Source organism: Thalia democratica, chromosome 4 (assembly GCF_965202585.1).
Source record: "Thalia democratica chromosome 4, ktThaDemo2.hap1.1, whole genome shotgun sequence".
NCBI lineage: Eukaryota > Metazoa > Chordata > Thaliacea > Salpida > Salpidae > Thalia > Thalia democratica.
Window position 1 is genome coordinate 30,121,641 of NC_139168.1, and position 13,294 is coordinate 30,134,934.

Genomic DNA, 13,294 nt, shown 5'->3' on the forward strand with positions numbered 1-13,294 from the left:
AAAAATGTTCTATAAAGTTATTAAAAGGGATAGTCCTAAACAATTAAAAGACTTTAAAATGTCGGAATTTGAATTTTGAAATGCGGTGCACTTCTAAACTGTAAGATGTTTAAATTCTAGTCTTATTTACTGAAAGACAAAATATCGCAATTCTCATAATAATAACTTGTTTGTGTATAGTTTCCAAAGACATTGCTCAAAATTTATTTTCTAGTTTTATTTAGAGTTTACAAGTACAGGTAAAATTTGTGCAAAAGGCTAAACATATTTTACATTAAAAAGTTACGATTTTTTTAAACACGTGTAGAAATAAGATCGTGTAGACGTACGTAAACAGTAAGAAGTATAGGTCAGAGGTTGAAACATACTTAAAACTTGAAACTGATACGTTGGTAGTATTTTTAAAAATGTCATATTTGATTTTAACTAAATAATTTATAAATACGCAAAAACTAACGATAGTATAAGCATCTTGTATAAACAACATTAGTTTATTAAAAAACTTTAAAAAAAAAAAAAAAAATTTTGTATCTTTTTATTATTTTACTCTATAGTTTTAAAACACAACAAGTCAAAAGGGAACTTGATAAAAAAAAGTAGTTTAAAAAAATTATTAGGTTTTCAGCTTATATATTTAATTAAGATTATTTTAAATAGTTTTAGAAAAACCTCTATAACTTGAACCTTTAAAATTTACTTTTTTAATGTCTATATTGGAAATTATATTTAAGTTTTCTGAATTATACTAAAATAAAATTACTTTTGTCGCTTTTTATTTTTAAATAATTCACTTGTATGAAAAAAAATAAAGAAACTAACTAAATGTTTAACAAATATTTATTAAAAATTAGTGTCCTCTTATGTGCAAACTTTTTTAACAACTTTCTTATATTTAAAGATGTTGCAATTTTTGAAAAAAAAGGACTTAATTATGTATAAAAGTAAATTAATCAGTTTCAATTAAAATCTCCACAAAAATCTAAAATAAGTTATAAACAATTAAAAAGAAACCAATGAAATGATACAAAATTTTAATTTTCAATAAAAAACGCGTATAACTGTTATTATTATTTCAAAATTTTTATTGACTTAACAAAGGCGTTTACCTTTTCAAGTTTCAAGTGTTAATTAGTTTATATTTTTCACCAAAAAAAAAATTTAAAGCAGAAATATTTTAGTAGTGTAGAAAAAATAATTTAACAGTGTATTCTAAAATGTTTTGTAATTAGTTTTTTAAAGAAAAAAATTACAGTTGTATCTGAAATTTTTAAATTCTTCAGTGGTTTCAAAAAATTTTGAAACATTTCTAAAAAAGGAACATTTTTGAAACTATGGAACAAGTTCGGACTACTACTTATTTAACACGTAATATTAAATTTATTTTTTACGTCATTATCTAATTACAAACATAAATGTAATATTTGTGTTTAAATTGTTCTTGGTTTTTATAGCTTCCAAAACAAGGACAACATTCATTAAAGTCTTCAACCAGACTGTACACACAGCTATAACTAATTGTAGTGTTTTTTATATGATTCGTTTGAATTAATCTGTAAGAATATTTAAACAATTTCCGATTTCTAAATACCTTTTTTTTTAAATCATTTAAACGTTTTTTTTAAGTATATAGTGAATAATAAAAAATTATCAAAAATTTATCTTTTCTTGTTCATAATTTCAGCCTGATCGTGGGTAAACCATTGTGACATAACTTTTTTTATTAAATATAACCAAAAATTTTATTAAATAAACATGAATATGCAAAAGTTAAGAATAAGAAACTAAAATATTACTAAAATATTGGAGACACAAAGCAACCTTGATAAAAAACAGTACAAAAAAAAAGGTCCGTTGTGAAAAAAAAACAGATTACCTTTAAACTTACTAGCATTACTTTAGTACAGCATTACAGCATTAAAAGTTTGAACCGTTATACATTTTAATTATTACAAAAACACAAACATCTTAACAAAAATAAGAATAAACCATTATTTTTGTTCTTTTAACTTTTAGATCGTTAGTAAAGATTTTTAATAAACATCTGTGTATTTTTTAAGCATATCTTAAATTATAAAGGTTTACTTAAGTTTACTTTAACGGTTTACCTCAGCTGAAGTACGTTTAAACTTTACTCATATGTTTTTTTTGTAAAATATTATAATTGAGAAAAACACATTTTTCTAAAATTAATACTTTCAATCAAATATTAAAAATATAAATCATATGTATAAAAGTTTTGGAAAACACGTATTTATCACGATTAGGTAAAACCGCTAAACGAGGAAATTTAATTTAATTTCGTATACAGGTCGCCTAGAGGCAAATATAAGCAGAATAAAAGATAGTTTTTGTAAGTCAAAATCACACACATGTCAAGCTACAGTAGCTTAAATGCAGAAAATGAGTCTTAAACTATTCGTTAATTGGCTATTTGAGTTTTATGAAAAAGTACACGATATATTATTACAAGTCCTTGCTAGTAAAACATTTGTGTAATTTATCAAACTTAAGTTAGGACAGTACATAAGTGCAACTGACATTTTAGAATGAATTTTAACTTTGAATTAAAATAAAAAGCTTAATAAAATACCGTAACAGGTAGATATTATAATGAAGTCACTTTCAGTAATTTTATTGGTGCTTGTGGGCACTTGCCTGTCACAGGACATAGACTGCCCTGCCATTAATGTGTGCATCGTCGACGGAGAAGAAGTTACGTACGATTGCAATCACATCTGTTGCGGTTTGTGCTTTGATTATGTACTTTGTTTAATTGAAAATTATGGAAACAATTACAGTGTTTTATATTTTTTAGTGGTTTATTAGTGTTGTATTTGTAGTATTAAGCTATTAACTACTTAAAACTACTTTTAATTTTATTTTTATCAAAAATATTTTTATAGTTTATTATCCTGCAAACAATATTTTTAGAGCAATGTTAGCTTTATTATAAAGTTTTATATAACTATTTTAACTCTAAAAGTAATTTCAGTTGTTTAAAAAAAGATCTTATAAAAACAGCTAAGCACAACTAAGAACAAACATTAAATTAACTTTCCTACAAAGTTTAAATATAAAAACTTTCAAAGAACTAAATTAAAAAGAAAATTAATATTATTAAAGTTTATTCTAAACCAGTTAAGTTTAAACAATGAGTCAGCGTAAGAGCTTTAAAAACTTGAAGCGTAAGCATATAGGTGGCAAAAAGTAAAAAAAAATAATTTTTGTTAATAAAATTAAATTTTGATTCTTTTACTAACTTCTTTAAGTTTCAAACAAACCAAAAAATAATTTCTTAAAATTATTTCATAATGCAAGGTTTAGTAGTCAAAACAAATCAAAAATACAAACCTAGAGACTTTGTCTTACTTTTTGTCCGTAAAAGCATTTAAAAATTAATCTGAAACAAACCAGTGAGACTGCATTCATGTTGACAGGCGGGCAAGTGGTCGAGAAGTCGCCGGGGCTGGCGTGCTGCGGAAGCGAGGAGCTGGGATCCACGTACGTGGAGGGGGAGCAGGTCTGCTGCAGCTGGTGGTTCACCGGGGAGTACGCCGTGTACGACAACAACAACGAGGTTCGAAATTAATTACACAAAAGTAGGAGTTTATTAAAAATTAGGTTTTTAAAATGTCATGCCAGCTTGATTTTAATCTGTTTTAACTTTAATTTTAAGCTTCATATTAGTAAGCGATCCTTAAAACGTGTTGTGTTTTGAGTAGAAAGTTATTTGGAGAAAAGAAGTTTTCAGTAAACTTAAAAAACGACTTAACAAAATAATAGTTCTAAATAAACACGTAAGCTTGATAAAAAATGTCAATTAAAAAAAAACATATCGACAACAACAATGTGGTAGAAAAGTAAACTATTTGGAATTGTACTCAGTCCTTGAAACGTGTAATATTTTGAAAATAAAATCGTTTGGACAAAAATTGCTAGTACACTTGAAAAAGCGTATATTGGTTTTACAAATACCATGTAAGCTGTTTAAGACAAAAACACTGAGGTTTGGAATTAAATAGTTTAGCGCTTCAAGTCGGTTAATTAGCAAGTAAAACGTGTAGCACATCGAGTAGAAACATGTTCATAGAAAGGTTTTTTTATTACAATTTATAGTAAAATATGTTTATCAAAACAATGGTTTGAAAAACGTCGTGTAAGCTTAGTTTAACATAATGAAACAAAAATAGCTCTAGTTTAAAACAAAAAACTAAAAAAAACGTATATATATTTACTACTTCTGTTAAAAAATAATTTTGATTAAATAATTTTCTGATTATAAAATACTTACATTAATCTTATACTTTTAAACTTTCTCAAAATTGGTTGAAATTTAAAATTAGTTTCAAATTTATCTTGATGCTAGAAAATTGACAGTAAAATTCACGTTGCTTGTTGTTGTTTATATATAAAGTATAATCTATAAACTTACTATTTTGAAATTGAGTTAAATAAAGCTAAACATACCAGTATAACTTTATTTTCATTTATAAAATATACTTACGTTTTACATTTGCTATTTAAATATAGCCAAAACAAATTGTGAGCCAAGTTTTAATAACTTTTATAAGTACATTTCATAATTTTTCATAATTTCATGCATTTGTAAATTTAAATTGTTGCTTGAAATCAATAAATAAAATTAATATATTAAAAAACACAGGGCGAGCAATGTTGCGGAACAGAGCTGATTGTAAACTCGATGAGGGGAAACTTTTCTTGTTGCCAGGGATGGAAAAACGTCACTTTGTTCAACTACAGAACTGAAATGTGCTGCGGCGGAATCGCCACTTTTGTCGGTTTGTTTCTCCTAAATTTTATTGTATTTAAAAATATTAGTTTTTTGAAGCGGAGTCTTTTTTTTACAAGAGAAAAATAATTTGAAGTACTATAAATATATCTTTTATTTTTTATACTATCGAGTAGTTTTTGGCGATACGTTCATCGTTACAATAACAAAAATAATTTTATCTATTTAACTTTTTATACATTAGCTAGTTCAGTAAAACTTATCAAAATAATAGTCACCTAAAAAAAGACTTACTTCATAAAGCTAAAACAAAAAAACTTATTCAGATATTTTAAAACTTATTAATAAAAAAAAATAAAAAAGTTTATTTTTTCAATTCGAAAAAATCTCGGCATTCGACCACCAACTTTTTTAAACAGTATCAATCAGTCAGCTATAGTTTAGATAAAAATACTAAATTAAGACAGACAAAAAAATTACCAAGCATAAAATCTCAAAATCAAAAAAAAAAATTTCCTTCCGCAGAGGACACCGCGTTCGGACAGTGCTGCGGCGACGTCGGCTTCGACAGGAGGACGCAGTCGTGTCCGTGCGGGCAGGCGCCCGTGGCGGACGTGCCCCAGAACGAGGCGCAGTGCTGCAGGAGCAGGGACAACCAGGTGCAGACCACCAGAACCAACGACCAGGGGTGCTGCGACGGCCAGGCGTTCGACCCGGAGAGCCAGTTCTGCTGCAACGGCGTCCTCGGAGACGGCGCCACTTCGGTGAGTTTAAAAACAAATTTGAAGACCAAGTGAATTTCAAGTGAATTTTGACAAGCTTATACGGCTCATGCGTTCTGGTTTACAAAAAAAAAGACTTTGAGTATGAAGTTGATGAAATGGTTTTATACGTACTGTTTTATAAATGTTTTGATTATACAAACTTCTGTAAAGAAATATAAATGTTTAAAAAATATTAAAATGACGGAAAAATATTTAACAGGCAGCGCCACTTCGGTGATTTAAAAGAAGTTAAATGTGAAGTAAACTGAAACTAAATAAACTTAAATCAAACTTTTATAGCTTATACGTCCCAGTTTGTATAATAAAGAAATACATTGAGTAAGATTTTTTATAAGAAAGTAATATGTAATATGCACCACTTGATACTGTTTTAATTACACGTACTTTTCACAAAAACTAAAGCATTTACAAATAACTGAAAAAAAGGCAATAAAAGAAAAAAAATCAGGCATGCTGCAACGGCGACATCCTGCCAACGGAGCCGGGAATGGGGGGCGCCGGCATGGGGTGCTGCACCCTCGAGGACGGAAGGAACGTCAGGTACAACGCCGACGAGCAGGCTTGCTGCGGCGGTCAGCTCACCGATCTCCAGGAAGGGGTTCGTTTCTTAATCTGACATCAATTGAGTTTACAAAGGTTTTGTACAGATTTCATAAACTGAATAACTGTAACGGGTTTTATGCCTGCTGAGGTGGTAAATTGACTGATCTTGGTCTGTTACTTGATCTTAGTCATTTTTATGAATTATACTCATTTGATTTGTTTGTGAGCTCTTTTAGCAAAACTTTGTTTGCAAAAACTCATTTAAATTTTTTTTTTTAGGTTTTGTAAAGTTATAAAAAAAACGTGTAATGTCTGAGAAAGTTTCTTCTTTAGAAGTTTGTTTAATACAATAACTTTTTTTTTCAGATTAGCCCGTATAATTCTTACTGAGCTATTAAACCTACACATAAGCGTATTATAACTTTGTTGAAAAGTTTTATAAAACAGCCTGTAATTTATTGTTTTTATACAACTCTGTTTTTAAACTCTCTCTTTTGAACGTTGATAATGAAAATAAAAGTTGGATACATTAAGTAAAATAAAAAAAAAATCAGGAAAGGGGACTCTGTTGCGACGGAAACTTGTACCAAAGCCCGTCTGATGGGGATTCCTGCTGCAATGGGCTTCCTTTCAGTAGCAACGGATCTGTTTGTTGCCAGGGAGTTATCGGGGTTGGTTTTAGTATAAATAAAAAAACGTTTAAGTAGATAGATTTTCAGACTGATGTTCAAGTTTTATTTTTTTATTTACTCAATCTATAGAGACAAAAAAGTTATCTTTAACAAATTCAGGTAGGAGATTCTTGTTGCGTGGAGGAAGCTTTCTTCGGCGACGAAGCTAAATGCTGTGGTGAAATGATCCAGGTAAGCTCTGAAAAAGTATAATTTTCATATTTTCAAAAAGTCTGAAAAAAAAACTAACTTTCAACAAACAACAGAGCACTGAAGGGTTCCACCAGGCGTCCTGCTGCGTCAACGTCACTTTCGACGCCACTTACGAGACCTGCTGCGGGGCAACTGTCTACGAAAACCCAACTATTGAAGGACCTGAAGTATGTTTGAGTTGAAAATAAATAGTTTGACACTCGATTTACTAAATATATTCGAAGTTAGCAGGTAGTTTTGTTTTTTAAACAACTGGAAAAACTGAAAATTTAGATGATTTAAGTCATAAAAAAAAATATATTATTACATTAAATTTTAAAACGAATTCTAAAACAGACTTATTTAAAAACAAATTTAGTTTTTTAACTTTAGTTTTAAATTTTTCTTACTAGAAAGGTATTTTTCGAATGTTTACTAGTAAAACTTACAAACTTTATAACTTTAACTTTATTTTTAAAGGGGTTCATGAACAACACCAGTACCCACACGAGGTGCTGCGGGGATTTTTCCGAACCCGAGACCCTTCGCCCCTACGACTACTTCAACTCCATGTGCTGCGGCGGAGTCATCCACGATCTTGGTAAGTCTCCAACTTGTTTCCAACTCAAAGTCATGGTTTTATATTTTTTTAAAAGTACAGTAGACTACCGCTTAAGTACGCAAATTGAACCCGACCAAAAAGTGCGTACTTAGCACGGGTAGTGCGTACTTTTTGACAACATAGTATAATATGAAATTTAATCGTTTGTTTTCTTTCTTACAACTAGCCACCAAATAATTAAGCCAAAAAAACAAGTCTTTTTATTTTAAATAACATTTAATACATAATTCTAATATGCAAAATTTTTTAATAGATTTTAAAATGATTTATTTTTTCTATAAAAAGTTTCTACATAATTAATACATACATTTAATATAGAAAGTCAACGTCAGTCAATGATATAAAAAAGAATATTAAGCCATATTTTTCATATTTTGTTTTGTTAGAAGCAAAGTACCAAACTACATTGTGTTTACCAAACATTTTCAAATATTAATGTGTGTACATTTGAATTAAATTATGACTTTACTATGTTGTATTTGTAGGTTTTTTTAAATTTGTCATCTAGATTTATTTATTTTATAGCATTACAGCTAAAATATCATTATTCTTTTCACTTTTCTGCAACCACTTTATAAATATTAAGTTTATTAACATTTAATAACAGGACTGTCACAATCTCAGGCCACTTAGACTACTCAGGATTACTCACCTTAGTTTAAAAGTTGTGAAAGTCTCAGGCTAACTCAGCAGGTTGGCCATTCTACTTGGAAGCATAAAATAATCTGGAAAAACTTGATAATTGAAAAATTAGGCAATAAAACTGGAATCATTCTGGATAAGTGCGTACTTAAGGCGGGGTGCGTACCAAAAAAAGTGCGTACTTAAGCGGTAGTCTACTGTATCTGTTATTTCAGCACTTAAAACAGTTTTAAATGCCGTAAGCAATTCCAAAACGAGCAAAAACGTAAGTATCTAAAGTTGATCTAAAAAAATATAACTTAACCTACATACTACAAGGAAGGAAAGTACACGGTGATTGCAATGCATAAAATATCTCTTTTACTAGTTAAGTGTTTGTGATCAATTATAAAATTAGTAAAAATCTATTAACGTATTTAAAAATGCAAAACTTAAAATTTTACTCATTAAGGACCGATTGGATTATTTAAACTAGAACTTTTTATGGATGTTATTTTAAAGCACACTTTTATTGGATTATTATGAATAAATATTCTTACTCTAGTGTAGTAGTTCTAGGCAGCTCTAAACTAAAAAAGCCACCTAAAATTTGTTTAAAACACAAAAAAACATCCGCTAGGTGCCGACAGTGTGGTGGCGATGAGCTGCTGCGGCCAATCAACTTTCAGCGGCGAGGTGGAGTTCTGCTGCGACGGAGTGACCTACGCCAGGTCCGACTTCGGGCTGGACGCTTTCGACGACGTCAACTGCAACGTCCTGTTCGCGGACGTCGAGGACGATTCCGCGGCGGAAGGAGATGAAGCAGAAGACGAATCTCCAGTCATCGAGATCATGCTCTAGATGCATCCGTTAGGTGTCGCAACATGACGCACGCACGTTGTTGGGATGAAACTCAACACAATAAATCAAAAAAACTGTTTTAAACTGTAATATTTTGACGTTTTTATTTATCGTAATGCCTAATAAACACTGCAATTTGTACTTATGTAGATTTCATTTCAAAGTTTTATTTATAACATTTTTCGATTGTTTTACTGCTTAGTAGTTGTTAGTATCAGTAATTGTTATGAAAATTAAAGCAAAAGACGACGAGTCTCCCGGCATCGAAACGATCCTCTAGAGCAGGGTTTCCCAAAGTGGGCAGTATCGCCCTCTAGGGGCGAGTTTAGTAAGTTGGGAAGCAATAAATAGTAAAGGGCGAATGGGGGAAATTTTAAAACTTGAAGCTTACACTAAATATTCTTGAGTTGCTGATGAATAGCAAAGAAAAAAAAAAGGTCTTAGGTGTTTCAAATCGTAGTCTTGTTGGAGGGGGCAATAACCTTTTTGCTTTCTTCAAAGGGTGCAAATTGAAAAAAAGTTTGGGAAACTCTGCTCTATAGTCTAGATGCCTCCATTAGATAAATTTCGCCATACACTGCATTTAAAACAAAAAAATATTTTATAGTAGTACTTTGTTTTTATATACCGTAATTCCTAATAAACACACTGCACTTTAAGTACTTAAGTAGTTTTGTGATATTTAAAATGAAATTTTTATTTTTATTTTTTCATTGAAGTTTAATTTTTCAGCTGTTTAAATAATCTTAAATTTTTTTTTAAGGAATTGTAACTGTTTTGATAAAAGCTGACATTTCAGTTAAAAAAATTCTAATAACTTACGATATGCTGGATTAACAAGTACTTAATTGCGTAATGTAAAACTCATAATTTGCTTATTTGACTTAGATTTATTTCATTGCCTAAATCAAGTACATTATACTTTATGATATTTTTTATTTATGATTTAAGCTCACTTAAATTATTTTAAATACGTTTTAAAAATTACTAAAAGTTAGTTTACCAACAATCTCAATTGTTATTAACATTAGACAAATTTCAAAGGAGTTTTTTTTGCAAAGAAACTTTTAATGAAGTCTATTTAGTGTTAAAGCAAACTTACAAGACAGTCATATTTTATTTTTTATTACATTTTCTATACTTGTCATGGTCGACTTTCACACAAGTTTTCAATTTAGCTACAAATATATTGAATTTAATGCGCAGTGGTGTTAGAAAAATATATTTTGCAACTTAACTTATATAAGGAAAAAAAAATCTGTTTATAATTTTTTAAAAATCGTTTCTTAACTAGCTTGTGTTTTGTTTAAAAAAAAATAAAGATAATAACATACAAAAACAAAAGAACCAGTTGTATAATTTATAAACATGCAAAAATCAACAACTAAAAGCACAAAAACATATATAAAATCTTGTTACAGAAAAATGTTCACCACAACTGCCACTAAACATACACCGCTGCCTTGTTCACAAACTCGGGACGACCGAACCGTGAGGCGCGAAATTCCGACCAACTCGACACGCCCCGGTGAACAAAGGCTTGCTCGGTAGGAACGAACTCGAAACTGGCAACGCAGGTGACGAACTCGCCCTCCGAGTAACGGTAAGCATCGTTTCCGGTTTCGTCTGAGTACCAGTAAACAACATGGAGATTTTTACCGTTGGATGTCACCACTGCGTCTTCCAGAATCTGAATGGATTCTTCTTTCAGGTTGTTGGGCCAAGATAGCTGCACTAGTTTGGAAGTGAGCGTTTTTAAGTTGTTGATCGCAACGTTAAGTACAAGCTCGCTTCCAATGGACGCTCTGCTTTCGATCACAAACGCGAAACCCTCAAAATTCAAAGAAAATATAACTCCGTAGCCGAAAATATTGTTCAATGTCCTGCTCATTGACACTTCATTTGTATCCAGGCTAAACTTCAGGGTGTACCTAGAGAAAGTTCTTTGATTGTCAACCTCTAAGCAAAGTATGTAGAATATGCCCGCGTCGGCTAAGATATAATCTAAAAATAAGTTGTTTTCACAGGGAAAGGTATGCTGCTTTATTTCGTTCCATTTTTTCTCAAATGGTGTGTATTCAAAAGTTTCCAAATTGAATCTTTTCGGGTCTGACTTTTCTATCGTAAATATGTAAAGTTTATTATTGTATGCGCACATAATACTAGCAGCAGTTTCTTTAGGATATCTGATACTTTTCCAAGTGCCTTTTATGAGGTCATACTCGTAAATCTTGTACAAGTCGTTGAAGTAAATTTTGTTATTTAAAGTTACCAGAGCGTAGTAATCGCTTTTCAATTTTAGTTTAGGACGCTCTAGCTTACAAATTTGGTTCGAGCCCTCGCCTAACATTTTGAAGCCAAGACGGTTGTAATTCAGCTCGATAATGTACATACCGGAGTATGTTAGTCTTTCAGACTTTTTGAACTCTGTTGCTATTTCCTTAAACTCGTGGAAAGAGATGTCATCTGCAAAGGACTTCAACTGTGACTCCACATGGTTCATATTGAGGTTTTTAGTAAAGTACTGCAAGCAAAGATTTTTCAGACTTTCGCACTGCAAATAACTGGAAACCGAAAATATTTCCATAACGTTGTCTGTACTCAAACTTATTTGACTGGTGTTTATGTAAGATATAACCTTTTTGATGTTTTCAGGACTTGTTGGAAAGTTCAACTTCAGCGTGTCTGACTGGTGGTCGATAAAAGAAGGGTTTAGAATCTTTTCAAAGTACTCGGAGCTCAGAATTGCTTTTTGTTTTCCCACTTTCAAAACCAGGTCGTCATTGAACAGCACTTTCAACGAAGCTTCAGCATCACTTTGTTCCTTGCTGCTCGGTGATTTTTGATTTATTTCCATGCTTTTCACTTTTACAACAACAGCTGATTTAAAAATGTACAGGTCAATTCTATTTAAACAGCTGTAAATAAAACCAATTGAAGATATTTCTCACCGGAATATCTTTAAGATTATCAAAGTAGCTTATATTAATCTTAATTAGTTTTAGTGCCAGAAACATGGTATGATAAAAAAAATCAAATATATCTTGAAAACTATTGCTACTGTTAAAAAAGTTAGATAAAATAAAGTAAATTTTCTTGTGTTCTAACAACAAATTGTTTACTTCAAAGTAAAATAGAAAAGTATAAATAAATTTTTGTATTAATTTAGTTTTAATTTGATGTAAGGTAGCTTTGGTTGAAAATTTAAATTTATATCACTTAATATTCTACTACTACAATAAATTAAATGTTAAGTATGAATTTTTCTATATCGCTTTCAGAAAGTAGCTAATTGAAACATATTTAAAAATTAATCTAAAACTATTATAAACTTTAATTTAAAAGATTAAATAATCTTATATGTAAAAAGACCATTCACAAAATTATTAAAAACAACAAAGCATTTTCAATTTCTTTGTCTACAAAAGGCACCATTTCTAAAGAAATAAGTCTGTATATTTAAAAATTATTTTAAATGAATTAAAAAGAAGTCGAAACAAAATTGCATTTCTATAAATACTTTATTTTCCAAAAGAAGTTTAAAGTTAAGTCTTTGACTTTGATTCTAAATGTTTACACAAAAGTAAATATTTAATGGATATATATCGCTTATTTTGCTTTAGTAAAAGCAAATTTTAAGTTTAATGTTTATTTTAATTTTACTAAACCTGAAACACAATTGCATAAAATTTATTTTAATTTTACCTAAGGTGTTGATTACTTGATAAAAAAGACTAACTATGCAAATTTAATCAGAAACTTTATGAAACTAGTATCTTTGTGCAGTGCTAATTTTACCAAATCTAAAGTACCACGATTATATAAAAATACTCTTTAAATTAGAATATAAAGTTATAGAAAGTTTTGCTTTAAGTTTTCTTAAAGTTAGGAAAAAAGTTTAAAAAAAAGCATTAAGTTACTGTATTTTAAGAAAAAAAAAAACATTGGAACGGAAACTTAATATGAAAACTAATTAAACTTAAAACTGTCATTAAAAAATAACCTTTTTATGTTTAAAAAACAAAAGTGCATTAAATCTAGATCGCAAGATAAAAGATTACTATTTACCATCAATAAAAACGTTTACTATTTTGTTTGGTAAAAAGAACCAGTAGGAAAACTAGGATTTAATCAAAAATATATAATACAGTAGTTAGATAAAAAAAAAAACGGAATGTTTAAAAGTGTTATATCTGTCTTTTTTAAGCAGCTTATAGTTTTAATTTACAAATTGTATACGATAATGCAG

General features: G+C 29.7%; 1 protein-coding gene across 1 annotated transcript; it reads left to right on the forward strand.

Annotated features, from left to right (window-relative positions):
• The first annotated feature begins 2,580 nt into the window (after positions 1-2,580).
• On the forward strand, positions 2,581-9,186 carry LOC145833776 (uncharacterized). The gene is made up of 10 exons (XM_082940954.1): positions 2,581-2,743; positions 3,438-3,577; positions 4,664-4,799; positions 5,276-5,514; positions 5,984-6,133; positions 6,633-6,749; positions 6,870-6,941; positions 7,016-7,129; positions 7,422-7,542; positions 8,825-9,186. The coding sequence occupies exons 1-10, from the start codon at positions 2,611-2,613 to the stop codon at positions 9,043-9,045; spliced, it is 1,443 nt and encodes a 480-aa protein (XP_082797080.1). The 5' UTR covers positions 2,581-2,610; the 3' UTR covers positions 9,046-9,186.
• The last annotated feature ends 4,108 nt before the right edge of the window (positions 9,187-13,294 follow it).

Bases quoted from the DNA above. Each gene is read 5' to 3' on its own strand.
- LOC145833776 (XM_082940954.1), top strand. From the start codon at position 2,611: ATGAAGTCACTTTCAGTAATTTTATTGGTGCTTGTGGGCACTTGCCTG. The intron at 2,744-3,437 runs GTTTGTGCTTTG...TCATGTTGACAG, and splicing joins TTGCAATCACATCTGTTGCG to GCGGGCAAGTGGTCGAGAAG. The intron at 3,578-4,663 runs GTTCGAAATTAA...TAAAAAACACAG, and splicing joins TGTACGACAACAACAACGAG to GGCGAGCAATGTTGCGGAAC.